Source organism: Adiantum capillus-veneris, chromosome 14 (genome assembly GCF_014529385.1).
Source record: "Adiantum capillus-veneris isolate H3 chromosome 14, ASM1452938v2, whole genome shotgun sequence".
Classification (NCBI taxonomy): domain Eukaryota; kingdom Viridiplantae; phylum Streptophyta; class Polypodiopsida; order Polypodiales; family Pteridaceae; genus Adiantum; species Adiantum capillus-veneris.
Window position 1 is genome coordinate 22,889,689 of NC_140944.1, and position 27,573 is coordinate 22,917,261.

Below are 27,573 nucleotides of genomic sequence, written 5' to 3' on the forward strand. Positions count from 1 at the left end.
TCCAGTACTAGGTATTAGTATGAAGTTCTCAAGCATTAGAAGGTTACAATCCAAGCATCAATAACTAGCGAGCAAACTACAGCCACCTTGAAACTACCTTATCATCCATATAATAGGTCATGATTTGAAATTACTGCATTGTATAAAGATTGAAGCATGCAATGTGACATCTTTGCTCACAATCTAGAAATATGTTCCTTCTGCACGACGACGTATGTCCTCACGTATATAGCGACAAATAAGGTCAACAGAAAAATGAAATAGACACTCCTGTTGCCCTTACTTCTATATTACTGTTGGGCGCTTTGCCATTGGAGCGGCAGCAACAAGAGTTAGCAGCATTGCATCTACAATCAATCAATTACCAGTTCAAGATACCAACCACGATCAATAATATTCCATGCCAGACCGATGAGCAATATTTGGACATAGAAGAGGCAGATATTATAATTATAGACAAATTATCCATATTAACCCAAACGACTTTTAACCTTATCATAAGACAAAATGGCAACGTAACAAGCTGTACATTGGCAGATCTATTCAACAACAAATGTGTTCTCTTGCTCGGTGATCTTGCTCAACTACCCCCAGTTTGTAGTCACGCATGGGAGCTTTGTAACACATGCCATATCACAAGCTCAGTCCACTGGCTACGTGCAACATACATTATCAATGCCATAACACAGAACACAGAAGGTGAAGTTACATGTATAATTGTTCTCATTCATTGTACTAGGAATAACTACAAAAGAAGAAAGACAAAACACACTCGACATCCACCTTAAAAAATGTGAGCTGACATTCTGCGCTACCAACCATTCGATGAAAAAATCATTTTTGAAATACTTTTTGTTTGCAAGAATATACGTGTAGCACGTATACTAGAAAAGGCATTCATCAGTAAACATAGTAGTACAACCTCGCTTGGATATAATCTTAACAGTAACCATCCCTACAATCTCTAATAATTGATGCACTTAACTTTGTCTCTTCCCATAAACATTATATCATTTTTCAAATGTATATCCATTTCATGCAATGCCGCCCTTGCCAAATTAGTCATTCTCTTGTTCCCTTCAGTGCCATATGCTAAATGGCCGATTTGCATATATCCAGTTATATTCTATCTATCTATATCTATATATGTTATATAGCAAGGCCCACCAAGCAAGACCAGTTTTGATGGTTTTTCATCGTCGAAATTATAATCGAAACTATTTCTCTCTCTCTCTCTCTCTCTCTCTCTCTCAAGCAATGGCGAGGGCAGCGGAGACGAGCTGTCTAGTCTTTTGTATGACAGCTCTGATGGCGAGCTCGGCCTGGGGGTTGGATCTGGTAAAGTTCACTGAGAGCGACACAAATAACGTATTCAACCCTTGCAAGGACACTACAGTGCAGTTGGGCGATGGATTTACATTTGGAATCGCCTTCAGCAACGAGAAATCTGCTTTTTTGGTCAAAGATGTCCAGTATTCTCCTTGCGACAGCCGCCTGAGCAGCCTGTCTTCGGGTCGACTCTCCATTTTCCGCCCCAAAGTTGATCAGATCAGCCTCCTTATCATCAATGAAAGCCACATTGACCTGGTAAGCTTGGGATGCTGAACTATTCTTGAGGAAACTTGTATACACAGTTTGTGGTTTGCATTTTTTAGGACTCAGAACGTGCTCCTTTTCTAATCATACATGAGTGGTCTTTCAATAAGCATAAGAAATGGTAAAGAAGTTAAGATGGCATGTGTTGTGCAAAATAAAGAATCGTATTGTTAAAGATCGTGTGAATGTGAGTGTGTGAGAGAAAGAAAGAGGGGAGGAGGGGATCAAAAATTGAGTGCAAAAGCAAAGAGAATTGTCTTGTTTTTTTCAATATCAAGATATAGCATTAAAGAACAAACAATGGTTTGAAGTTATCCACTTACAACCATCATTGCCTTATCTCCAAAGCTAAAAAAGTGAACCAAACACGGAGGCCTATGCCAATGATAGGTCAAAAATTACTAGTGGGAATGTCTTAGTAATTGCAAACCACTTACTTTCTTTTTCAATTTTTGTTTGCTATGACATCACCATTATTTCCCACTAATTCTAAGAGTAAGGAGAAGCTATGTGTCAAGAGAGGATGGGTTTTGTTAGACACGTCAAATTATCATTAGAAAAAGGTTTAAGGCTTGGCTCATAACCATTTATGGGTAAAATCATAACAGTAAGATTTGTTTGTGATTATTTTCTTACGTGGACATAGAGCAATCCTAAAGTGATGGTGGCATTTGCTGGAAGCAAGTACGCTGCGATCTCATATCCTCATACAGTGGCATCTTCAGCACATGTTATAACAAGCTTCACATTGGTAATGATTTTCTCTACGGCAACTTCAAAGTTAAAATAGTTAAGCTACCTTGAATTGATAGAGGACTAGCTTATATAGTTTACTTTATCTTATTTCATTAGGACTTCATAAACATGGCCATAGCTTATAGGTGCACTTCTTCTCTCTCTCTCTCTCTCTCTCTCTCTCTCTCTCACACACACACACACACACACACACACACACACACACACACACACACACACACACACACACACACACACACACACACACACGCACACACACACACGCGCGCGCGTGCATGTTATGAGTATGTTTGCATCCTTGTACACATTAAAATGACAAATATAGAGTGGCAAGTAAACATGCATTGGCAGCTCACATGTGGAGTGGCACGTTTGAGCACCCTGTAGCAAAGGCACGATGTTGAAGTCGTCGTGTCCTATGTAACACCGGCAATGTAGCCGCATCTTACCAATGATAGGCGTTACGAAGACTTCTTGCTCCTGTGTCGCCAACACTGCATCCATTTATGGCCCCATGTCTCTAGGGTTGATGCCTAATCGAGCCGCCATCTCAATCGAGATAAAATTGGCGTTCTTTGTGCTGTAAAAGAAGATAAGTGCTTCTTGGGCATGGTGCCTACACCATGCCCCACGTCCTGCAAAGCTCAGCGTTGGGATCATAATCACCCTTAAGCGTCCCCATGAAATTTGAAGTCGGACATTGTATGGCCATTTCACAATGGCCAACGGTCAAGAGTTTCACCCGCAGCAGTGAAGGTCAAGTCCCCACGAGTTGGTCTGGCCAATCGGCAGTGAAATCCGAGCAATAAAAGGTTGGCTACGCTCAGTTCAAAGTCCAGCCCCACGCAACACTTTATAAGTTGGTGGGTACTAGGAAATTAACTCAAAAGGGGCAAACTAGACACATGACAGTAGGAGAGTAACCTGGAAGCCAACACACTCTAGAAGCTCTTTCCAAGAGGGGGCGCTCACAACTGAGGGAGGAGGCTGATTTTCATCATTGTGAACTCTAGTGTGTGTGAGTAGTGGGTGCAGGTGATCACAGCTTTAATGGAAAGCTTTGCTTCTCCCTTGTCTGGAAGGCTCTCCCTTTCTCTAAGTAAAAGGAACCTTGAGCACTCATTGATCACTCATCCTGAGCTTACACCATCATTTAGTTTTGTTGCACATTACATATCAGAGCTCTATGGCAGTGTTTGGTATCATCATTGAACGAAAGAAGCACAAAGAACCACATAATTTTTCTTTTGCTTGTGGTCGCACGTAACCCAAGACCACTTGGGCATGTCGATCCCTAATCTGTGTTTTTGAAGAGTGGCAGGTAACTTAGAAAAGAAGGGCTTGTCGAGTCTCCCCTCGTTCCTTCTTTCCACTCATTGAGAGTGGACCTTGCACTTAGCGGCAGGCCAATCGACGTGAGGTGACAAAAAGAAACCTTGGTGTGGGCTCAAGGTTGCCAAGGGGTGCACTTGTAGGAAGGAGTTGAGCTTGGGTACAAGAAAAGCCTTAAACGCATATTGCAAGCCAAGAACCTCAAGAACTCAAGAACCTCACGAACCTCAAGAACCCTAGAACCCCAAGTACTCAAGAACTGAGTGCATGGTCATCACCCGAAGCGGAATGGATACTTTGCGTGAAGGTGACGAGAGTGGAGTTGGAGTTGACGAAGTTTCTACACGAGGAGGATTATTCCCCGATCCTCCCCTATCCCCATCTACGCCACGGATTACACCAAACCCTATGGAGGCTTTGGTCAAGTCGATGATGGAGATGGTGCTACAATAAGAGGGGCAATGTGCCACCATGGATCGTGACTGTGAAGAAAGAAGGGCAACTATGGAGCTTGAGCGCGAGCAAGCACACGAAGCTCAACACATAGCGGTTGAAGCAAGAAGGGCAGCTATGGAGCTCGAGCGTGAGCAAGCACGCGAGGCTCAAGGCATAGCGGCCAAAGAAAAGCGAGACCAACGCCTACAGGAGTTGATCCTACATGTGACGTGACACATCCAACCCTATGTGTCCGTGGACAAGCTACAACATGACCAGGGTTCAGTCCAGTCAAGTCAGTCTAGAATAGGAAGTGATCTAGCACTTTTGTGAGTCTGTTCGCAGACCTTGCATGGCCAGTCACTTAGATTAGATGCATATCCTCTGGTTGCACACAGCATGATCATAAGCATTCCCATTAGAATCCATCAGAATCCATCAGGGAATTTTCCAGTGCATTAAACTTATTTTCCCTATTTTTGACATTTTTCACTTATTTATTAAGTGAACTTTTGTTGGAAACTAGGTAGGGCAATTTTGCTAAGATAATATATAAGCAAACCAAAGCTAGCACTTTCTGGCAGAGGAGGCAGTAGGAGCAGTGCTCAACATGCCAATTCTCATCAAGAACAAGAACCCCTCTCAGCAAGACAACCCCCCTTCATGCTAGCATCAATTCAGCCTTGCATCAACGAATTCAACCTGCCCTAGGCGCTTCCAAGAGCAATTCTGCCAATGTTTTTGAACAACATCAGCCATAGTTTTTGAAACAGCGTTTTTCAGCAACAAACGCCAACGACCAGCAGCCCTGCAACTAGCGTTTTCTTCAGCCATTGCCTTGGCGATTTGCAGCAGTACCATAGCAGCAATACATCGGTTTAGGACAGCCTTTTAAGCACCATAAAGACAACGATTTTTCAGCAGCAAATCAGCGATTCGAAGCACTCAGTTTTCAGCCATAGTCTCGTCCTCGTCATCCACACCGTTGACCTCGACATAGCCCCTTAGATTGGCATCAGCATCTTGTACTAGATTGTGCAATCAATAGCATAGACCACTCTCGCATAGTTACCGGGGAACGCCCCCTAGCCCCCGTTCCGGGGGGCAGTTCCCTTCCCGAACGTTCCGGAACGTCTGACGTTCCGGGTGGCCAATGCAAACCGGAACGGCCGTTCCGGAACGTTTCGAAACGCCCCCGGACCGTTCCGGAATGCCCCTGAAACGGCCAACGGCTACAAACAAATTTGGCAAAAATTGAAAAAATTGAAGTAAATGTTTTGGCTTCTTTTGAAAGTGTGCAAGGCCTCAAGGACTCATAAAATGCACCCCCCTCCCCCTTTCTCTTCACAAGCTAATCCTCAAGGCTCAAGCTCTCTCCCTCTCACTCTCAAGATCTCTCCCTCTCAAGACTCACTCTCTCAAGGCTCAAGGCTTCAAGCCTTCAAGCTCTCTTCCTCTCCCTCCCACTCTCTCAAATCTCTCCCTCTCCATCTCACTCTCTCTCTCCCTCTCTCTCTCTCTCTCTCTCTCTCTCATCATCTAGTCATAGCAAGGTTGAATGGTCTTCAAAACGAGTTTTTTGTGAGTATTAGAGTCAAAGCACTCTAATACTTCTTGTATTTAAACACAAGGAGCTAAAAATTGCACTATTTGGGTGTTTTTTATACCTCCCGTTCCGCGACGTTCCCGTTCCGGACCCCTAGCCGTTCCCCCGTTCCGCGGGGATCCCGTTGCCGTTCCCGTACTGCGTTCCGCGTTCCGGTAACTATGCACTCTCGCCATCGAGAGTGGGGCCCTTGGAGGAGGGTTTTACGTCTTTGGTGTCATATTCTCTTCTCTCTCTATCTCTCAGTCTCAGCACCTTCACGCACAGTGTCCATTCACTTTGTTTGTGTCCATTGCACTCTCTCATTAAAGAACGGAAGGCTCTCCCTTCCCTAAGAAAAAGGAACCCTTGAGCACAGTTCGGAGCACTCATCTTGAGTAAAGTTCAACATTCATTCCGCTGCACCTAACATTGGTATCAGAGCTTTGGCAGTGTTCTGTATCACTCACGGAAAGAACCACAAGAATTTTTTTGCTTGTTGTGGTCGCACGTAACCCAAGTCCTCTTGGGCGTGTCGAGTCCTAATCGTGTTTTTGAAGAGTGACAGGAAACCCAAGAAAGAAGGGCTTGTCCAGCCTCCCCTTGTGCCTCTTTTCACTCATTGAGAGCAGACCGTGCACTTAGCGGCCGGTCAAATGACGTGAGGTGGGAAAAAGCAACCTTGGTGTGAGCGCAAGGCCGCCAAGGGGTGCGCCCGCGGAAAAGAGCAGAACTCGGGTGAAGAGAAAATCCTTCTCTAACACAGATTGCAAGCGAAAGAAGAACCCAAGAACCTCAAAAACCTCAAGACCTGCAAGAACCTCAAGAACTCAAGAACCCCAAGAACCAAGACCCCCAAGAACCCAAGTTCCTCGTGAACTTAAGAACCCAAGACCACAGGAACCCACGACTTCAGTGGATGGTCATCACTCGAAGCGGAATGGATACTTCGCTTAGAGGTGATGAGCCTGAGAGAGGCGAAGAAGAATTTTCCCCACCATGAGGTTTTTCCGACTCTCCCCCTTCCCCATCTACGCCAAGGATTGCACTAACTCCTATGGAGGCTTTCGACAAGATGGTGATGGACATGAAGTTAGAACGCGAAGCACGAAAAGCAGAAAGAGAAGCAGAAATAAAGGCCTACAAAGAACAAAGGGTAGCCATAGATCGTGAATACGAAGAAGGAATGGCAGCCATAAGGTGTGTAGCCAAAGAAAGACAAGCAGAATTTGATCGCGAGAAGAAAAGAGCGACCAACTCATGAAAGAGTTCTTGTGATTCTTTTCTATTGTGCAGGCGCAGTTTGCACAGAATCAGGAACAGGAGACTCTCTCAGTCTCTTCTTCTCCAAAGCATGATACACAGGATTTGCATGATGATAAGCATGACGAATTGCATGATAATGATGAGCATGATGATTTGAATGATAATGACAAGCATGATGAATTGCATGATGATCAAGATGTGATTTCTCACAAGCATGGTGATTTGCATGAAGATGATGTGAGTGTTTACAAGGATGATGTGTTAGTTGATACTTTCTCTAGTGCAGCTAACCTCGTTGCAAATTCGATCAATCACGAAGAATCGATCTTGGCTTTCGAGTTGAGGTCCAAAGAACCCCCTCAGGAAGAACCAATCTTGGCTCTCGAGCCTAGGTCCAAAGAACCCTTACACGAAATACTATGTGTTCAAATGATTCGTCAGCACGCATTGTTCGAGTATTTCATTTGTGATCGTTTCCTGTATTTTAGTCAGCGTCTTTATGTGATCCCTTTTCCTAGGCATGACATATTGTACGTTGAGCACGTTTCACTCATGAGTGAGCACGAATGTATGCAGATTGTTCATGAAAAACTGAAAAGTATGCATTCAAGGGAGTCACATTCCATGTCCCTTCCTTGGCATGACACAGTTGTAGAAAGAGCACATGAGAGTATGAGCACCAAGCATGGGCACTTCCGTTGTGATTTGCCACAGTTGATTGATTTAGATCAGAAACACAAGATTCGATCTCGTTGTTTGCGTGTGTGTGTGGTGAACGGTTGGGCACTCCGTCTATTTGTTCATCTACATTGGATGCACAGTCTTTTAGGAAGATTTGATTTTTTCCATTCACTTTACATGGAATGGGTATGTTCATGTTTTTGTGTTGGAAGTGGTTTCAGGAATTTTCAGCCATGGAGATTCTTGAAGAAGGAAGAAGCATGACTCTAGACGAAGTTGAAGCATTGAAGGAGCCACAACAGACTTTGTGTCGCTTTCGGTGCGGCCCAAAGAAGCAAGCGTTGCAGACCTTCATGAAGTTCAAGTATCGCATGACCCACACATCAGAGTGGGCCGGCGAAGAGTCCTTTTGAGGATTCCGGATGCTATTGGCAATCTCCCTCGACGCATATAGTTTGGTACTAGTAGCTCACTTTGAAAAGGAGGGGGTGTCACGTGACACATCCAACTCTATGTGTCCGTGGACAAGCTACAGCATGACTAGGATTCAGTCTAGTCAAGTCAGTCTAGAATAGGAAGTGATCTAGCACTTTTGTGGGTCTGTTCGCAGACCGTGCATGAACAGTCACTTAGATTAGATGCATATCCTCTGGTTGCACACAACATGATCATAAGCGTTCCCATTAGAATCCATTAGGGAAATTTTCCAGTGCATTAAACTTATTTTCTCTATTTTTGACATTTTTCACTTATTTATTAAGTGAACTTTTGTTGGAAACTAGGTAGGGAAATTTTGCTAAGATAATATATAAGCAAACCAAAGCTAGCACTTTCTGGCAGAGGAGGCAGCAGGAGCAGTGCTCAACAGGCCAATTCTCATCAAGAACAAGAACCCGTCTCAACAAGACAACCCCCCTTCATGCTAGCATCAATTCAGCCAGCGTTTTGAAACATCGTTTTTCAGCAACAAACGCTAACGACAGTCCTGCAACTAGCGTTTTCTTCAGCCATTGCCTTGGCGATTTGCAGCAGTAGCATAGCAGCAATACAACGGTTTAGGGCAGCCTTTAAGCACCATAAAGACAACTATTTCTCATCAGCAAATCAGTGATTCGAAGCACTCAGTTTTCAGCCATAGTTTCGTCCTCGTCATCCACACCACCTCGACATAGCCCCTTAGATTTGCATCAGCATCTTGTACTAGATTGTGCAATCAATAGCATAGACCACTCTCGCCATCGAGAGTGGGGCCCTTGGAGGAGGGTTTTACGTCGTCTCTGGTGTCATATTCTCTTCTCTCTCTATCTCTCAATCTCAGCACCTTCACGCACAATGTCCATTCACTTTGTTTGTGTCCATTGCACTCTCTCATTAAAGAACGGAAGGCTCTCCTTTCCCTAAGAAAAAGGAACCCTTGAGCACAGTTCGGAGCACTATCTTGAGCAAAGTTCAACATTCATTCCGCTGCACCTTACACTACAAGTACTTACCCCGAACACCGAGCCACTCAAGGAGGCAGTGAATCATCTCGTGGCACAGGTAGAGGCGAAGACTTCAACAATCCAGTCGCTGAGAAGTTGACATTGAGTAAGTATAATGGTAAGATGGATGCTTCTATGATTCATTCTTGGTTGCATCAATTTAATGCTTGCTTTGCGACTAACAAGAAAACAAGCAACAATAAAGTTTTGAGTGCTGCCATGTATCTAGTGGGTGATGCCATTAATTGGTATCAAGCTTGGCAGGAGTCACAGTTGGCCGAGCACCTTGAGAATGCCGCGGATGGCGTGCCACTCTCTCAATTGGGCCGACTTCCAAGACAAGCTTAAGGCTCGCTTCATGCTGCCACAGTACCTTGATTGGTTAAAAGAAGATTGGCGTGGTCTTAAGCAAAATGGCACTCTTGTTATGTCTTTTTTTAACTGTATTTTGCAGATTAGCGTCCAATTGCGCAAATCGAATGCCAAACGAAAGGAGGCTTTCCTTTTTGGGTTAGATGAGTACTTCAATAGACTACAACACCACAGTGGCAATAGCTCTTGCCCAAGAAATGAAGCACAACAAAGGCAAGCTTAAGGAGACCAAGTTGTCTCAAAGTACCTCTCAGAACTCACCGAATGGTAAGAACGGTAAGACCAATGGTAAGCATAACGGTAACTCTTCTTCTCAATCTTCCTCGGACCTCTACACCTAGAGCACAGAACTCTCACAATGAATCTAAGGGAAAGACTAAATCTCAAGATAAACCTAAGTTGACACGTGATGAAAAATCTGCTCAAGGAATCTTAGGAGGATGGTTAACTCTGGAAGAAAGAGTCGCTTATTGCAAAGAAGGAAGATGCTATCAATGTCACACTAAGGGTCATGTAAAAAAAGATTGTCCTAAGAAAGCACCCCCAAAAGCATCCACAAAATCCATGTCTTGTGTAACACCTTGATTAATCCAGAAAGCACACCACACATTTTTGAGGAGCACCTTGAATATCTCTTTTTAAATGTTATGGTCATGTGAATGGTCAACATGTTGTGGTTTTGTTTGACTTTGGCAGTATGCATGATGTGGTTCATAGTTTTTTTTCATACGTGTGTGGTTGCCCAGCTGTACTTCCGTACTCGTCCGTGTACGAAAGCATACAAAAAGTGATTCTGTACCCCGCAAAAAAATTGGGGCAAATTTTTTTCGCATGCAATTTTTTGGCTGCACGAGCTGGGCTGCTGACTCTGTTATGCACGCATTGTAGGGAGCATGAAATTTGGGCACGAGCTGCGAGCTACGAATCAATGCGGCCAGCCCATCCTCTCGCCCTCTCTTGCTCACCTTCGGGCTTCTCCCACGCCCACAAGCTAGTCTCTAAACGATCTTTCTATGGTTTTGTGTTTGTGTATAAAGTTTTAAACATGGTGGTGTAGTATGCAGGCCTTTAAGCATCCTATGTAATAGGCTATATGACGTGTGGAATTTCTGGGTGGTCTATTCCGTACTTCCATACCCATGTGCGTCTGACGTGTGGTTGACGTATAGAAAAACTATGATGTGGTTAGTGACTCTCTGGTAAAGAGGGCTCGCCTAGAAGCTATTCCAGCGGCTCCTATCGAGGTGTTTGGTTTCGGATACACTTTGTTGTGTTGCTCACACGGTAGCGTGGCATGAGGCGGGACCCTCGTTCCTAGGGTTTCTCGGGGTCAGAGTCTCGAGTCTTTTGCAATTTTGCTACTAAATATGCGTCGGTCAGTTTTAGTGAGTTCACATATTTATTAGCATTTTAGGTCATTTATCATTTATCAGGGTCGTGGGGTTTAGACTGAGGTAGGGCAAATTGAGAGTTTGCCTATATAGGCAGCCTGCACACTCACCCCCCCCCGGTGTACTTTTGGTATGTTGTTCAGTGCAGAGATATAGCGTTTGGGCGCACTCTCTTCCTCTAGTGTTTTTCATTCTGCTAGCGTTTTCATGTGCAGGCGACTCAACCTCTCTTTAGCGTTTTCTCTCTGAAGTACGCGAAAGTAGGATTGGACTGCATATCGTCAGCCAGCAGGAGGGCGACTTGTGGCTGCGTTTTCATTGCAGAGAAGGTTTTCTAACTTGTGTTTTCGCATTCGGGGAGGGCCGAGAGTGCTCTGTTTCGATTTTGTCGCAAAGGACCCTTGAGAATTTGCATTTTCAGCGGGTAGATAATGGAGGAGTACGGCTGTTATTTAGTGAGGAGTTGAACGAGATTGTGGCTGCATTTTGAAGGCAAGACGGAATTCGTGTGCAGTTGTTCTTGCCAGGTACTTGCTTTTCAACTAGCTAGAGGGGGTGTGGTAGAGGGGGCTGATTTTGGATCGATTTCAGTTAGTGTGTCGATCCTTCACGTGAAGTTGCTTGCAGCCTTGAGCCTCGTTTGCACTTCTCTACGGTTGATACTCTCTGTGACTTGATATGTTAGAGATTGCTAATGGAGAGTCTATGTTTTGGTACACCAATGAAGACATGGTAATGTGGCTACAACCTGCATTGAGTATGGTGAATGTGTTCTTAAAGGTGGTCTTACGTGGTCTCTATCCTTGTACCTATGCTCCTTGGAAGGTGATCAATTCTAACTTTTGTCCTATTGAGCGTTATGTGGTCTCTTGGTGTCAGGCGGTGTATCTCTTGGCAGAGGTGGTGATGTAGTGTGGATTTGCCAAGAACTTGGTTTGGTGTAGAGAGTATCTAAGAGGGTGTGTTAAGAGTTTCTCTTGAGTGCCTCATCTAGATGTAGTGATCTGAAACACTGACCTTACTACAAAAATGAAAAACACTTTTACTTCTTCTTCAGCTTCAACCAGCAATGTTGATGACTCTCAGGTACGTCTTTTCGACCCTTCTTTCTTTTCAGTAGCTAGAAGTAGTCATAATCTGTATCAAGAAAGATTTAAGTTTTTAGCTAAGTCTAATTTGAAGAATTTGCATGTTTTTGGTGATGGTCCTATTCGTTGGGCTTCTCTTAAGAATGTCTTAGTTAGTACTCATTACTCAAGTTCTTCCATAAAAGCCCTCAATCGTTTGAGGCGTTTAAGGAAAAAACATCTTGCTGTGGATCGTCCTCTAAGTCCGGTTCATACCTCTCAAGTTATTTATGTTATTTATAATATTCACGATTGTTAGGTGAAGTAAACTCTCAGACTTACAGTGATTGTGATCTTTCAATGCAAGAGGTTATCTTGAAACATCAAGACTTTTGTAAGTCTTTTGGTTTCAAGTGCCAGCCTAAATTACCTTTTTTATATACCGTTTGGAAGTTCCACAAGAACCCTATAAAGCCTAGATTTACAGCTGCTTCTTGTAACACCTCTTTGACCGAGGTTTCCAAATGGCTTAGATTTTACCTAGCGTAAATGAATTGTGGAATAATATGCTAAAGGAAGCAGACGTACCTACCGATTCAAGTTGGATTTTAAATGATTCAGTAGGCGTGATTCCTGTTTTAAAGTTTTTGAACTCTTCAAGAAGCCTTAAGGAGAAATCTTCTCCTTTATGTCTCCAAACTTTTGACTTTACAATGCTATACACGAAGCTAAATTTGGAGGACCTTAAATTTAGAGTCAAGTCTCTTATTTCAAAAGTTTTTGCGTACAAGCTTGAGAAGGATAGGTACAAGGCATTGCTAGTAGAAAAGTCAGCCTTGAACTTTGACTTCGAAAAATAAGAATGTAGATGTAGACAAAGGAAGAAAGAGATTCACTAGGATTGTAGATGACATTGACATCATATCTTGGTTAGATTTTCTTTTGGACAATTTATATATAACCATCGGCGACTCTCTTTTCAAGCAAACAATTGGTATCCCTATGGGCACCAATTGTGCTATTTTTCTTGCTAATTTCTATCTTTTTACTTATGAGTTTGATTTTATGGAGCGTCTTGTCCTTGCTAACACTTGCCCAATATTTTTGCACAAGTTATGCAATGTAAGACGCTTTGTAGATGATCTTTTTGTCCCTGACGTTCCTTCTTTTCAAGATTTTATGTACTTGAATTCGAGTTCTGTGGGCGGAGGAATTTATCCCAAGGAGTTTTGTGAACTTAACTGTACCACAAATAGTTATTGTTGTGCCTTTTTAGACCTTAAGATTTTTCAGACTCCCTTGGGATTAGAAGTAGATATCTATGATAAGCGCCTTGAACCAGAATATGTCAATCTAAAAATCATCCGCATGCCTCACATTTCTTCGAACATTTCTCTTTTAGCTAAGTACGGTGTCATTTGCTCTCAACTATTTAGATTTTCTCGTCTTTGTTCTAGTAAATCTACTTTTGTTGTTCAATCTTGCCATCTTATTTCTTTACTAGTTGAAAAAGGATACTCATTCAAAAGAATCATGAAAAAAGTTCGTTCATTTTTGCATCGTAGTAAGTTTATTTTTAGTGTTTCTTCCTTTGGAATGTTCAAGATAATCAATAGTAAATTCAATAGAAGTGGGGAGCTAAAAAGCCCACTTATTGTTTGACTTAATAACACCTTATGTTGTTGTTTTGATCTTTAGTGCTTCTAGTTTTTTCACTATAGCTTGACAATTGCTAGCCTTTATCATGGCTGAGTATGCCCATCACCTCCGGAGGGTGATAGAAACTCAGCTCGTTGGTTTTGTAGAGTACGTTCAAAGCATGAATGGCCTCTATATAAACCTGCACCTACTCTTGGGCACTGACGACGTGAGTAGGGATGTCATAGCTATTGTCCAAGCTATGCATGATAAAGGTGATAATCTTATTCTTCCTGTTTGGACAAGAAGTGAAGTTGAGATCACATATTGTCAAGTTTGGTTCTTTGCTCTTCGTAGGTTTGTAGTAGTATTCATTTTTCGATTTCATATTTAGCTTACCTGAGGACTTAAGAATGTGTTCCGTTATAAGTTGTGTGAAGTTTGATTTCGAGGATTAAGTTTTTAAGATGTCTTATCCTTTTTTTGCTTGAAGTTGAGTACTTGTTTTAAGCCAAGTAAGTTGCGTCAACTTATTTTACACATGCCTTTTCTAAAAACATTTTTAAGTTAATAATGTTTTGTTTTATCTAGTTTTGTTTCGTAGCAAACAAAGTGATTTAGTTTGTTTGTTTGTTTGTTTTTGTTTTTCTTTTCTTTTCGTGTGTCCCTTGCTTTTATAGTTTTATGAGTGCTTTATTCCCTCTTATAATTCGTGAGTTCAGACTATTCTGAACTTATGAAGGTATATAGATGTAGTGAGTGAGGGATTCTTTGTGGTTGTATTTGACCTTGGGAGGCTTTTCTAGATTCTACACACCAGGGGTAATACCAATTTTTGTCTACTATGGCCACTCGCAGGCCTTCTTAGTGGGCGCCCTATTTTTCACTAGGTGACTTCTCATATTCATGCATTTATGGTGGGGTATTGTAGGGGAGTAGGGCAGCCATGTTGGACCCTATATAGGGAAGGGGGGACGCCCCTATTCTAGCAGATTGGGGTATCCTTTTGTACCTCTCTTTGTAAAGTAGAGGTTGTTGTGCAAGTCTTGTCCCACTCTCTCTCTCTCTCCATCTTCTCTTTCTAGCTCTCCGCATCTCCTCTCTCTCTCTTCCCACGACATTAAAATACTCTTCTTCTTCTCCTTGATAGTGAACCTTGGGAAAACCAACGTCATGATCTTTCATACTTCTAGGGTAGTTAGGAGTGCGACAGTCTTCATGGCTGCAGGTGGATAGGTAGAGGTGGAGTCTTATGTATACTTGGGAGTCACCTTTTTCCAGCCCACCTGGGCGCTTCGTCATGGCAAAGTGTTGGAGTGTACTGTGGAAGGGAAAGACGATGGCATGCGAGAGAGAAAGAGAGAAGAGAGACAGATGGACGAAGGGTGGCGAGCCCAATAACTCCAAATGGCAAACTCTATGAATGATACAAGACAAAGGACAAAGTGTAAGGTGCAGCGGAATGAATGTTGTATTTTCTCAAGATTAGTGATCTATATTTGTCTTAGGGAAGGAGAGAGCCTTCCGTCTTTAGTGCTATGATCACGAACAAAGTGAGTGGATATTGTGCGTGCAAGTGTATGAGACTGAGAGAAAGAGAGAAGAGAGATACGACACCCGAGAGGTTGTAAAACCCTCCTCCGAAGGCCCCACTCTCGTCGGCAAGAGTAGTCTACTTTTGATTGCACAAAGGTGTACAATGATGATGCATGGACTGATGCAATTCGTGACTATGTTGGTGACGAAGATGATGACTTTAGGGCTGAATTCGATGCTCTTCTATCTGCTATCCACAAAGGGGTAATGGCTGAGAATCTGGACCACTTTGGGGGGCTGAAAATGATTGGTTTTCTGCTGTTCTTATGGCTGAAAATCCCTGATTTGTCGAGGCTATTATGGTTGGTAAAAACGCTGAGCATTTAGCAAGATCAGGCTGCGTTTTTGTGGTCGTTGAAGGCTGAAAACGCCGTTTTATCGCAGGTGTTGGGCTGCGCTGAAAACGCTGCCCTCTTGCAGGTATCGTTGGCGTTAGCAAATGCTAGAGTTGGGGCTGCCAGTAGTGGGGAAAAACGCCAAGAGGCAGGACTTGCTGGCGATGGCTGTTGGTGGGAAACGCCAAGGGGGGAGAGGGTATGGCGATAGCAACCACTAGGGGTTGATGGGGGTGAACTCACCAAGGCAAGCTTGAAGAGGGTCTTGTTGAGAGAGGGAGGGAGTACTTGTTGCTTGAAAGCCTGTTGTGCTCCTTGCTCATCTGCCCAAGAGTGCTAACTTGGGTTTGCTTATATATTAACTTACCCAATTTGCCCTACTTAGTTCCCAACAAAAGTCACTTAATAAATAAGTGAAAAATGTCAAAAATAGGGAAAAATAGGATGGTCACTGGAAAAATCCCCAAACTGACTCTGATGGAATCTGATGGAAATGCTTATGCTTATGCGGTGTGCAACCAGAGGATATGCATCTACACTAAGTGACTGGGCATGCACGGTCTACGAATAGACTCACAAAAGTGCCAGATCACTTTTAATCTAGACCGACTGGACTGACGGGAACCCTCTTATGGTGTAGCTTGTCCACAAACACATAAGGTTGGATGTGTCACGTGACATCCCCTCCTTTTTAAAGTGAGGTACTGGTACCGAGCTGCATTGCTTCCTTGTAGTCTGCCAACAACTCTGGATAATCCTTGAAGAACTCTTCGTATACCCACACCGCTTCATGGGTTCCTCGATCTTTGAACTTCAAAAAATATTGTCGTACTTGTTTCTTCGAACCATGGCGAAACCGATGCAACAAGACTTGCTCCAGCTCCATGACTTCAGCTTCATTGATGATCTCCGGTTCTTCTTCTTCCGAAATGTCCTTTGGAGGTGTTCCCTGAAACACTTTCAACCAAGAAACATGGAAAACATTGTGCATTGACCATGAGTTAGGCAATTGCAATTTCATTGAAACCTCATTAATCTTTTTGATGACTGGAAATGGACCATACATACGAAAAGACAAGTTAGGACATTTCTTTCCAACTTGCTTAAGACGTTGTTTCATGATTCTTAGATATACCCAATCTCCTTCCTTGATTGAGACCTCCTGACGATGCTTGATAGCCTGCCGAGAATAAGATTCCTAAGCCTTGCTTAGCTGAAGCTTCACACTCTCAGAAATCTCATCCAATGACTGACTCTCAGCATTGGCATCAGGCATTTGACTGACCGATCTAGTCAAAAGTGACTGGAACGGACGGCCAAAAGCTGCCTCATACGGAGTTCCACCAATAGCAGAAGAAAAGGAGTCATTTAGAATAGCGTGAACCAATGGTAGATAGAGCTCCCATTGAGACTGTTGATCATGAACATAAGATTTTAACACATCGAAAGCCAACTGATTGTAAATATTTGTTTGACCATTTGACTGTGGATGAAAAGCCGATGAAAAATTCAACTTTGTGCCAAAATTTTCAAAGAGTGCGCGCCAAAAGTTGAACGTGAATTTAACATCCCTATCTGAAACAATGGACTTTGGCAAACCACAGAGGGGGTACCAATGCTTAATGAACAATCGTGCTACATCTTGTGCAGTAACTGTGGCTTTGCAAGAAATCAACATGCAAAATTTGCTGAAACGATCAACAATTGTTAAACATTGAGTGTTCCTTGAATGCAGACTTGGTGATAAGTTAGCCACAAAATCCATAGAGATATCCTGAAAAGGTCCCTCGGGAATAGGCAGCGTAAGCAAGAGGCCTTGCTGCTTACCCCGAGGAGCTTTTACTTTTTGACGTATAGTGCACCGTGGGACATAACGAAACACATCTTTTCGCATTTTAGGCCAAAAAAAAAATCGTGCAATCTTTTCCAATGTGGTGTTCATTCCCTTGTGCCCACTCGTGAGAGAATCATGTGCATCATGCAATATGGTTGGCCTGAGAGAGGGCAACATACATAAACGTTGCCGAAAAAATAACAATCCATCACGAATGAGATAGTTGCTGGGCCCTTGGGAAGCAAGAGCCTGCAACCAATACTTACCAAACTCCGAATCTGCATACTGATTCTTCATACTGTCAAAAGACTCACCCTGTATTGAAAATGTGGTTCTTGACTCAAGAGCCAAAATCAGTCCTTTGCGACTCAACGCATCTGCAACAACAGGGTTAGCTTTTCCAGGCACATACTCAATCAAACCTCCAAATTGCTCAAAAAATTGTGACCACCGTGCTTGGAGATCACTCCTGCACTATGCATAGACTGGAGCCACTTGAGGGCTTGATGATCTGTGCGCACTGTAAACTCTCTAGCATACAGAAAATGCTTCCAATGCTTAAGAGAGTGAATGACAGACAACAGTTCTTTATCATAAACTGAATAATTCTTTTCCACACTATTGAGCTTCCGGCAAAGGAAAGCTACTGGGCGACCATGCTGCTGGAGCATCGTGCCTATGGCGACATTGCTGGCATCCGTCCATACCTCAAAGGGATCATCTCAAGAGGCAAGAATAAGACACGGTGCTTCTGTCATCGCAACCTTGAGAGCTGCGAAAGCCTCAATTAGCAAGTCTACGCGGTGACGGCGAGTCTTTACCCCTTTCAAAACATAAGTCATAGGTGCAGCAATGCGTGCAAAATTCTCTATGTGTGAACTATATGCTTGACATAGACCAAGAAAAGAATGCACATCATATGCAGTTTTGGGCAAATCCCAATTACGAACCTGTTCCACCTTCGCGGGGTCTAGCTTGACGCCTTCTGCAGAAATGATATAACCCAGATAAATGAATTCGGTAAGAAAAAATTCAGACTTCTTAGCTGCAATGTACAACTGACACTCATCCAAACGAGTTAGTACCCTTTCAACATCTCTTTCATGTTGCTCCCACGATGCAGAAAAAATGAGAATATCATCTAGAAAGATGAACACACATACACCAACCATATCGCTGAAAGGACCTACTATGAGACGATTAAACGTACCCACGGCTCCTGTCAATCCAAAAGGCATAACAATATACTCCCATTGCCCTCGCTCGGTGCGAAAAGCGGGCTTGAAAATGTCGCCTTTGAATACCCGTACCTGATGGTATCCACTTTTGAGATCGACCTTGCTCAAAACCTTTGCCCCATTGAGCCTATCGAGGATATACTCAATGCGAGGCATCAGAAACTTGTTCTTGACGGTCATCTTGTTTAATGCCCTGTAATCAACACACAAACGAGACGAACCATCCTTCTTGCGAACAAACAAAATAGGGGCAGCAAAAGGACTTACACTAGGACGTATGAATCCTCTAGCCACCAACTGTGTGAGTTGTCGCTCTAACTCTTCCTCCTGTGACTTGTTCAAACGGTAGGGAGTCTTACTGACAGGCTTCGCTCCCTCCATAAGCTCGATGCGATGGTCCTCCGGCCGCTCGGGTGGGAGACGAGGTGGAAGATCATCCTGCAAAAAGAGATGTTTAAACTTGGTAAACAACTCTGAATACTTAGCTGGAGCCTGAATGCTTTGGGAAACTGGAGCAGCATAGATGAATGCCGCTTGTGCTCCTCGTCGTAATTCACGCTTTACCTGCACATGAGAGATGAGAGGCAAAGAATGCAAGCCCTCCTCAACACGAATGATGAGGGGGGAATCAGTGTCGGAATGTAAAGTGATCGTGTTAGCACCAAATTTAATGTGAGCGTCAAGTTCACGAAACCATTTAATGCCCAAAATCATATCACATCCTGAGAGAGGAGATACAAGAAATTTCCGACTAAAAGAAGCTTGTTGAACGGTAAACATCACATCAAGGCACTCCTTCGTGATGAGAGAGTCCATACCAGGAGCGAAGCCAGAAACCTCGAGAGGAGCTTTCTGACTAACCTCTAGGCGGGTTCTCTCAACGAGAAGGGGACTAATCACATCATGCATACTCCCTAGATCAAACAATATGATAAAACGCTGCCCCTTTATATGACCGTAACACTTCAAGAGAGATTCATCAATGTGTGTGTTAGAGTCAGGAGAAGATGCAGGTTGTGTTGTGACAGTGCTTGTGGTAGCTGTGGGTGCCTTTGGTTCTTTAGGAGGGACTGTCTTAGGACAGGCCTTCTTAATGTGACCCTTGACGTGACATCTACCTTCTTTAGCATAAATCACTTGTTCTTCAGCCGTGATGTATTCTACTATAATTCCTTGTGAAGCTTTTTCATCAGGGGTTAGCTTAGGTTTTGCAGGTGCTTTAGCTTTACCCTTAGATTCATTGTTAATGTTCTTTTCCGAGGAATTAGAGGAAGAAGGGCTAGTAGAATTACCATTCTTACCGTTCTTACCATTCTGTGTTTTCTGAGAATTCTGCGGGGTTCCTTGAGAAGTCTTGTTTTCCTTAGGCTTTCCTTTGTTGTGCTTCATCTCGTGTGCGAAAGCAATCGCTACGGCTTTGTTGAGATCGATTGGATCAAGTACCTCGACATCATACTTGATATACTCGTCCAATCCGTAAAGGAATGCCTCCTTGCGCTCCGAATCCGATTTGCGTAATTGAGTGCCTAGCTGCAAAACACGATTAGAGAAAGACATAACCGGCATACCGTTTTGCTTGAGAGTGCGCCAATCGTCCTTCAATCGTGCGAGGTATTGAGGTGGCATAAACCGCGTCTTAACCTGGGCGTGAATCCGTCGGCTTCCTCTAGGTGCGCGGCTAGCTGTGCCTCTTGCCATGCGTGGTACCAATTGATGGCATCACCGGCAAGGTACATGGCTGCCGTCAAAACTTTGCTATTTCCTATCTTCTTAGTTGTCGCAAAATAAGCATTAAATTGATGCAACCAAGAATGAATAACCGTAGCATTCATCTTACCGTCATACTTACTGAAGGTCAATTTCTTTGTGACCGGGTTGTTGGAGTCCAAATCGTGGCTTGCGCCACTTGATGAACTCCCACGATCTTTGGGTGGGTCGGACTTTGAAGCAAGTACTTCCCGAAGCAATTCTTGAGTGCGGCGTTCTCGTTGAGCTTCACGCTCAATCTCCAAGGCCACTCTTTGAGCTGCACGCTCGGCCTCAATGGCCGCGCTTCGTGCCGCCTCTTCCGCATGTCTTTGTTGTTTTCGTTCTTTGCATTCACCGCGCTCGCGTTCTAAAGCAAGGCGATTTGCTTCTTGTCTATCCATCATGGCCATCATCTGTTGGACCATTGCCTCCATAGGGTTTGGTGCACTTGGTGGTGTAGATGACAAAGGGGGAGGGTTGAAGAAATCATCTCCTGGTGGGGAAAAGTCTTCGTCGCCTCTCTCATGCTCATCACCTGTATGCGAAGTATCCATTCCGCTTCGGGTGACGACCATGCACTATGATCTTGGGTTCTTAAGTTCACGAGGAACTTGGGTTCTTAAGTTCACGAGGAACTTGGATTCTTGAGGGTCTTCGGTTCTTGGTTCTTGAGGGTTCCTTTTGCTTGCAAAAGGAAACCGTGTTTGAGAAGGATCTTCTCTTCACCCAAGTTCTACTCTTTTCCGCGGGTGCACCCCTTGGCGGTCTTGCGCTCACACCAAGGTTGCTTTTGCCCACCTCACGTCGATTGGCCAGCCGCTAAGTGCACGGTCCTCTCTCAATGAGTGAAAAGAGACACAAGGGGAGGCTGGACAAGCCCTTCTTTCTTGGGATTCTTGTCACTCTTCAACAAAACACGATTAGGAATTGACACGCCCAAGCGAACTTGGGTTCGTGCGACCTCAACAAGCAAAAAAAATTCTTGTGGTTCTTCCCTTGAGTAGTGTAGAACACTTCCAAAGCTCTGATACCAATGTAAGGTGCAGCGGAATGAATGTTGTATTTTCTCAAGATTAGTGATCTATATTTGCTCAAGGTTCCTTTTAGTTCTTAGGGAAGGAGAGAGCCTTCCGTCTTTAGTGCTATGATCACGAACAAAGTGAGTGGATATTGTGCGTGCAAGTGTATGAGACTGAGAGAAAGAGAGAAGAGAGATACGACACCCGAGAGGTTGTAAAACCCTCCTCCGAAGGCCTCACTCTCGTCGGCGAGAGTGGTCTACTTTTGATTGCACAAAGGTGTACAATGATGATGCATGGACTGATGCAATTCGTGACTATGTTGGTGACGACGATGATGGCTTTACTATTTAGGGCTGAATTTGATGCTCTTCTATCTACTGTCCACAAAGGGGTAATGGCTGAGAATTTGGACCACTTTGGGGGGCTGAAAATGATTGGTTTGCTGCTGTTCTTATGGCTGAAAATCCCTGATTTGTCGAGGCTATTATGGCTGGTAAAAACGCTGAGCATTTAGCAAGATCAGGCTGCGTTTTTGTGGTCGTTGTCGAAGGCTGAAAACGCTGTTTTATCGCAGGTGTTGGGCTGCGCTGAAAACGCTGCCCTCTTGCAGGTATCGTTGGCGTTAGCAAATGCTAGAGTTGGGGCTGCCAGTAGTGGGGAAAAACGCCAAGAGGCAGGACTTGCTGGCGATGGCTGTTGGTGGGAAACGATGGCTGTTGGTGGGAAACGCCAAGGGGGGAGAGGGTATGGCGATAGCAAACGCTAGGGGTTGATGGGGGTGAACTCACCAAGGCAAGCTTGAAGAGGGTCTTGTTGAGAGAGGGAGGGAGTACTTGTTGCTTGAAAGCATGTTGTGCTCCTTGCTCATCTGCCCAAGAGTACTAACTTGGGTTTGCTTATATATTAACTTACCCAATTTGCCCTACTTAGTTCCCAACAAAAGTCACTTAATAAATAAGTGAAAAATGTCAAAAATAGGAAAAAATAGGATGGTCACTGGAAAAATCCCCAAACTGACTCTGATGGAATCTGATGGAAATGCTTATGCTTATGCGGTGTGCAACCAGAGGATATGCATCTACACTAAGTGACTGGGTATGCACGGTCTACGAATAGACTCACAAAAGTGCCAAATCACTTCTAATCTAGACCGATTGGACTGACGGGAACCTTGTTATGGTGTAGCTTGTCCACAAACACATAGGGTTGGATGTGTCACGTGACACAAAGAGCCCCCTAAGCCACATATATTGTGAGCCAAGGCAAGGTCGGCAAATATCTTTGTCAAATACGACAACCAAAAATAAAACCCTCATCTAAAAAATAATGAAATGGCCAAAATAACCTGATACGAGCAAAGTGCTTGTGCAAATCCTACATGTACATGAGATCCGTGTTCAACATGTGTACGAGTGGCCAACCCACAGCCAAAGTGCACAAGGAAGTGGATGGATTGACGAACTATTGAACGAGTCATGAAAAAAGTTATAGAGGAAGAGACCAAAACCAAGGCATCGAATAGCTCACCGATGATGATCACCAGTGAGATGGAGAAATTCAGTATAGCAGCAGGAGATGAAGGAAGGTGAGGACCCCCCCTTGACATGGTATATATTGGAAGGGTTTTTCTAGACGGCTTTCATCCTCCTATTCCAGAGATTTCTTGACTTGGACTTGTTGTCGGTTTACCACCTTGGTGGATATCTGTCCTTTTGGTCAATGTGTTTTCTTATCTTGTATCCTAGCCCCCCATGAATCACCCCCTTCCCCCCTGCCACAGGACCAGATTTTGTTACTTCGTACTTTTATTCTTTCTTGATAGATGGAGGACACAAATGCATATTTGATTCGTCTCATAGACCGACTTCATCCTCTGTGTCACCATACCTTCTATTGACTTCATCCTCTGCATGTATATTTGATTTGTCTCATAGGCCGACTTTATCCTCTGTGTCACCATACCTTCTGCTGCATTGACAGAGTCCAATTCCACCTATAGTAGCAGGACCATGGAGCATACTTGGTGTCACGATTGTGACTATGTTATAGTATTACATCTACTTTAGTTGCAGATACGCAAAGTGCTATGCCAAAGAGAACCCCTACGCTTGGATGGGTCACGACCTTTCGCTCAAGAGACATGCCTCTTCTTCAAAAGCCTCACTCCTTCGACGACTCGTCACACCGCTTTGCTCGACAGTTGCGACTCTTCGTCCAATGGTTGCAGCTCTTCGTCGAAAGGATGTGTCTTTACGTCTAAAGTCGCGTCTCTTCACTATGAGACACGTCTTTTCATTTGTGTCTCTTCGTCTCCTGTATAAGGAGCCTATTGTACTCAATTTTAAAGCATTCATTCAAGCAATCAAACACACATTCAGTCTCTTGAGTCTCGGTTTGATCTTAAGTATGAAGTTTTACGACATGATTCTTAGTCAGCATTGATTATTCCAATATGATCCGGCAATTAGCTTTCGATGAAATAGTATTAATTTGTTCAAAGATGGACGTGAACTGGTTTTAGATGGGCTTTATCATGTGGAACGAGTGGTTCAAGCCCCACATGTACAAGTCAAACAACATGATACAATGGTGCCTTGAGAATATTTCCTCTTCACTAAATGTTTCGCAATTATCGAAAGATCTTAAACCAGAAATCTTATATCGCATGAAGGATTTTGAAGATCAACCTCTTGTTGGAGTCAACCTGATTATGCCAGATTCCTCTAAAAGGTCTTTGAATAATGCAATGACATGGGATTTAGCAGTCAAAGCAAAAAGGTTTCGCAAGAAGCAAAGGTTCAATATAAAGGTTTCAGATAACTCAAAGACTGAAGATTTTTGAAGATTCAATGCTTTTCCAAAGTTCTATCAACATTAGAAGTCATTTCTTTAACCAAGGCTCTCATTTTAAATGGGAGGGAATGTCACGATTGTGACTATGTTACAATATTACATTTACTCCTAGTTGCTGATACTCAAAGTGCCATGCCAAGGAGAACCCCTACGCTTGGATGGTCGCGACCTTTTGCTCAAGCCTATTCGCCAAAAGCCACACTCCTTCGATGATTGGTCACATCCCTTTGCTCTACGGTTGCGACTCTTCGTCCAATGGTTGCAGCTCTTCGCCGAAAAGATGTGTCTTTACGTCTAAAGTCACGTCTCTTCACCATGAGACGTGTCTTTTTATTTGTGTCTCTTCGTCTCCTGTATAAGGAGCCTATTGTACTCAGTTTTAAAGCATTCATTCAAGCAATCAAACACACATTCAGTCTCTTGAGTCTCATTTTGATCTTAAGTATGAAGTTTTAAGTCTTAATTATAGAATTAGCACCGCTAATCCTCACACATGGTGTGTACAAATATTTGGTAGAGCACACCACGGGTGCCGGTGCATAAAGCTTGGAGGGCGACACGGCCGGACAGGATACTAAGAGGCTCTGACAGCTACACAGGTGTGTAGCCTGGTAGACCACAGGGCAGGCCTTTAACGAGGCACGATGTGAGGAGGGCATTTGATCAATGTTAAAAATCTGCTGAAAACCCTGCAGTAGAGGTAAGTGCAATAGATCCCAAAAATCAAGGAAACTGCCTTGTGAGGCCCAGATAAGAAGCAACATCATTACCTACTAGAGCATCATGCATCTCTTTCACTGTAGATGCGGCCAACAACGGGCTGCTCATCAGTGCCGGGAGTCGGGACAGAGTGTTTGCTACGGTTTGTTGCATCACGCTATGGATTATCTGGAGGGCTCCCTATGCTCATGTACTGGACTAGCAACTTCCTTTATGTGTGCCATGTTGGCTGACATTTGGTCAGGGCTGCAGTATTCTCCTCGCAGCCAGTCGGATACTTCAGCAAGCTCCTCGAGGGCAGTGGAGAGGCTCGTTTCTCAGGCTATGGGCACGCACTTCAGTGATCTTCAGCATGGATCGGGGACACATTACATGGCATTATGCATCCTTTTGGCAGTTCATATTGCTCTCTTCACGTATCCTACTGCATCTCTCTTGTACATAGAATGCAGCTCACAATTAATTGGTGCTCTCACGACGATATGCACCGTGTGGGGGCCGCTTTTTCAAACATTTGTCAGAAGGGTCTAGAGTACCTCCGTCGGCAATTTCATGCTTTTGTTATTATAATTCATGTCTCAGCTTCCTGGACCTTATAACAGGTAGAATTTGTTAGTATTGGATGGTAAGGAGTTGAGGCAAATGGATGAATTCATGTGTTTTCTGTGCGACTTGTTTCAGGTTTTGGACTTCAGCAAGGGAAGATTACAGAGCCTGCTGTGGAAAAGTGACGATTGCAGTTCATGCCAAGGGAATTCAACATTTGTGTGCTTGAATAAAACAGATTGTGCGATTCCTCGACAGAGCTGTAAGACTCAAGGAGGCAAAGTAGACTGCAGCCTCAGCTTCCAATTATCTTTCTCTGGCTCTGACAAGCATGACAGGGTATTCAACTCTTGGTTCGAGATCAGCAATTTACATCAATACTCTCTGTATGGCTTATACAGCAATCTGAAGGATTCATTAACAAGCCAGTACAATAATATTTTATAGAAAGTGGTGAGAAAACCCATGTCAACAAAGCTTTGATGCAACATATTCTTCATATCAATAGTAGAGGTTTCTCTTTGTTGTTGTAACATATTGGAGGTTTTGCGAAGAGCCTTACTGATGTATCAGCACAACACTCACAATCTGAGTAGGGTCTTTAATTCTTTATTTTCTGGGATGTGGTCTGATTTAATGCAGAACAATTGCCACTTTATGATGCAGAGGGTAGTAGTTCTTTTGGTTTTTGGTGATGTGCTCTCTAAATCTCCTATCTTCTTCTATACATTACGAGCTTGCCAGGCCCTTGTCATATGTCTGATATGATGTGCGTTTCATCATGTTGGTGTAATCTAAAGGATTTTGAACATGCATTCGTCACAGTTTAATCACATTGGCACATTTAACTCCATGCATCCAAATTGCAGGTCTCCTGCCAAAGTGCTTGCTTTTCCCTTTCCAGCATATTATTGGCCAGTTGATATTGTGGAAATTCTTCCTATTCTTAGTGGTGCATATGTCCTATCAATTACCTTTTTTGCTGCATGAATTCTCTCTAAGCTTTTTTGTAGTGCTAGGCTTCATCGTGGCTGAGTCTGCCCTTCATCAGTGATAGAAACTCAGTACTTTGAACTTTGTGTTGACGTATGCTTGTGTGTGCGCATGTGGGTTGTGTGGTGTTGGGAGCATATATTGATGGTTATATGGTCTTATGGGTGACTACCATGAGTGTATATGTGAATTTGGGCTCTTCCTGGATTCATCTAGGTATACGTATAACTGGCCCTACCCAACATGCACAAGATAACACAAGTGGTGTAGCATGTGGTTTGATTTGGGTGAACAACTGAACTGTCATGACCCCCAAATAATTCTTGTTGATGTGGGACTTGATGGTCCTTGCTATTGGCCTAATGAAGCTTCCTCTATGCCGATGATGCACTGACAGGCTGGTGATGCTGCTATGCAATGCCAATGAATGCTTTGCATGGATGCTAGCCAGCTTTGGACTAGTGTGTACATCTCGTCTTGATTCCATGAAGGGAGGATTACACAGGTTAGCGTATTAAAGCAATGGCCTGAATGTTGTATGCATTTGAGCTTGAAGACTGTCAGGGTTCTGATCGGTACAGTAGGGTCATGCTGAGTTCTACATGCAAAACATAACAGCTGACCTCTATATCTTCAGTCAAGAAAAAGTGAGTCATTATGGCCTAAACGTATGGCTTGTAGCTCTTAACCTTGCAACAAATTTATAGGATAGGAAATATTTTTTTGCAGTCATTGTGGCCTAAACATATGGCTTGTATCTCTTAACCTTGAACAAATTTATAGAATAGGAAATACTTTTTTTTTCCCCTTTTGAAGAATCAAGTGGAGTTGAAACCCATAACCGTTGTCTGATCGCATGGCTTTGATCTCCATGGTCTAAATGCCAGGATGAACCAAGAGTGAGCCCTAGTTCGCTCCTACTTCGCCGCCTCGCATCACACGAGATTGAGCCTAGAACCTCATGGTTCCCATGTGAGCCTTACCACCACGCTATTGTGCGCAAGTCTTTATGTGGCACAACAAGTGTACACTACCTTAATTCACTACCTACTAACCTAGGGTGACACCCTAGTTCACCCCCTAGTCT

The 27,573-nt window shown here is 43.6% G+C and overlaps 1 protein-coding gene across 2 annotated transcripts; it reads left to right on the forward strand.

Moving 5' to 3' along the window:
• Nucleotides 1-1,193: 1,193 nt before the first annotated feature.
• Nucleotides 1,194-26,158, forward strand: LOC147442081 (uncharacterized). 2 transcript variants are annotated; one of them, XM_086528386.1, is made up of 3 exons: nucleotides 1,199-1,587; nucleotides 2,243-2,347; nucleotides 25,629-26,158. In XM_086528386.1, exons 1-3 carry the CDS (start codon nucleotides 1,258-1,260, stop codon nucleotides 25,938-25,940), a joined length of 747 nt encoding a protein of 248 aa, XP_086384512.1. In that variant the 5' UTR covers nucleotides 1,199-1,257; the 3' UTR covers nucleotides 25,941-26,158. The 2 variants fall into 2 exon arrangements, with proteins under 2 accessions (XP_086384513.1, XP_086384512.1); XM_086528387.1 differs by lacking the exon at nucleotides 2,243-2,347 and having other exon boundaries at nucleotides 1,194-1,587.
• Nucleotides 26,159-27,573: the final 1,415 nt, after the last annotated feature.

What these genes read in the sequence shown, in the direction of transcription:
- LOC147442081 (XM_086528386.1), top strand. Translation starts at nt 1,258, where the DNA reads ATGGCGAGGGCAGCGGAGACGAGCTGTCTAGTCTTTTGTATGACAGCT. An exon ending in ATGAAAGCCACATTGACCTG is followed by an intron (nt 1,588 to 2,242) that starts GTAAGCTTGGGA and finishes ACGTGGACATAG; the next exon opens with AGCAATCCTAAAGTGATGGT. An exon ending in TTATAACAAGCTTCACATTG is followed by an intron (nt 2,348 to 25,628) that starts GTAATGATTTTC and finishes GACTTGTTTCAG; the next exon opens with GTTTTGGACTTCAGCAAGGG.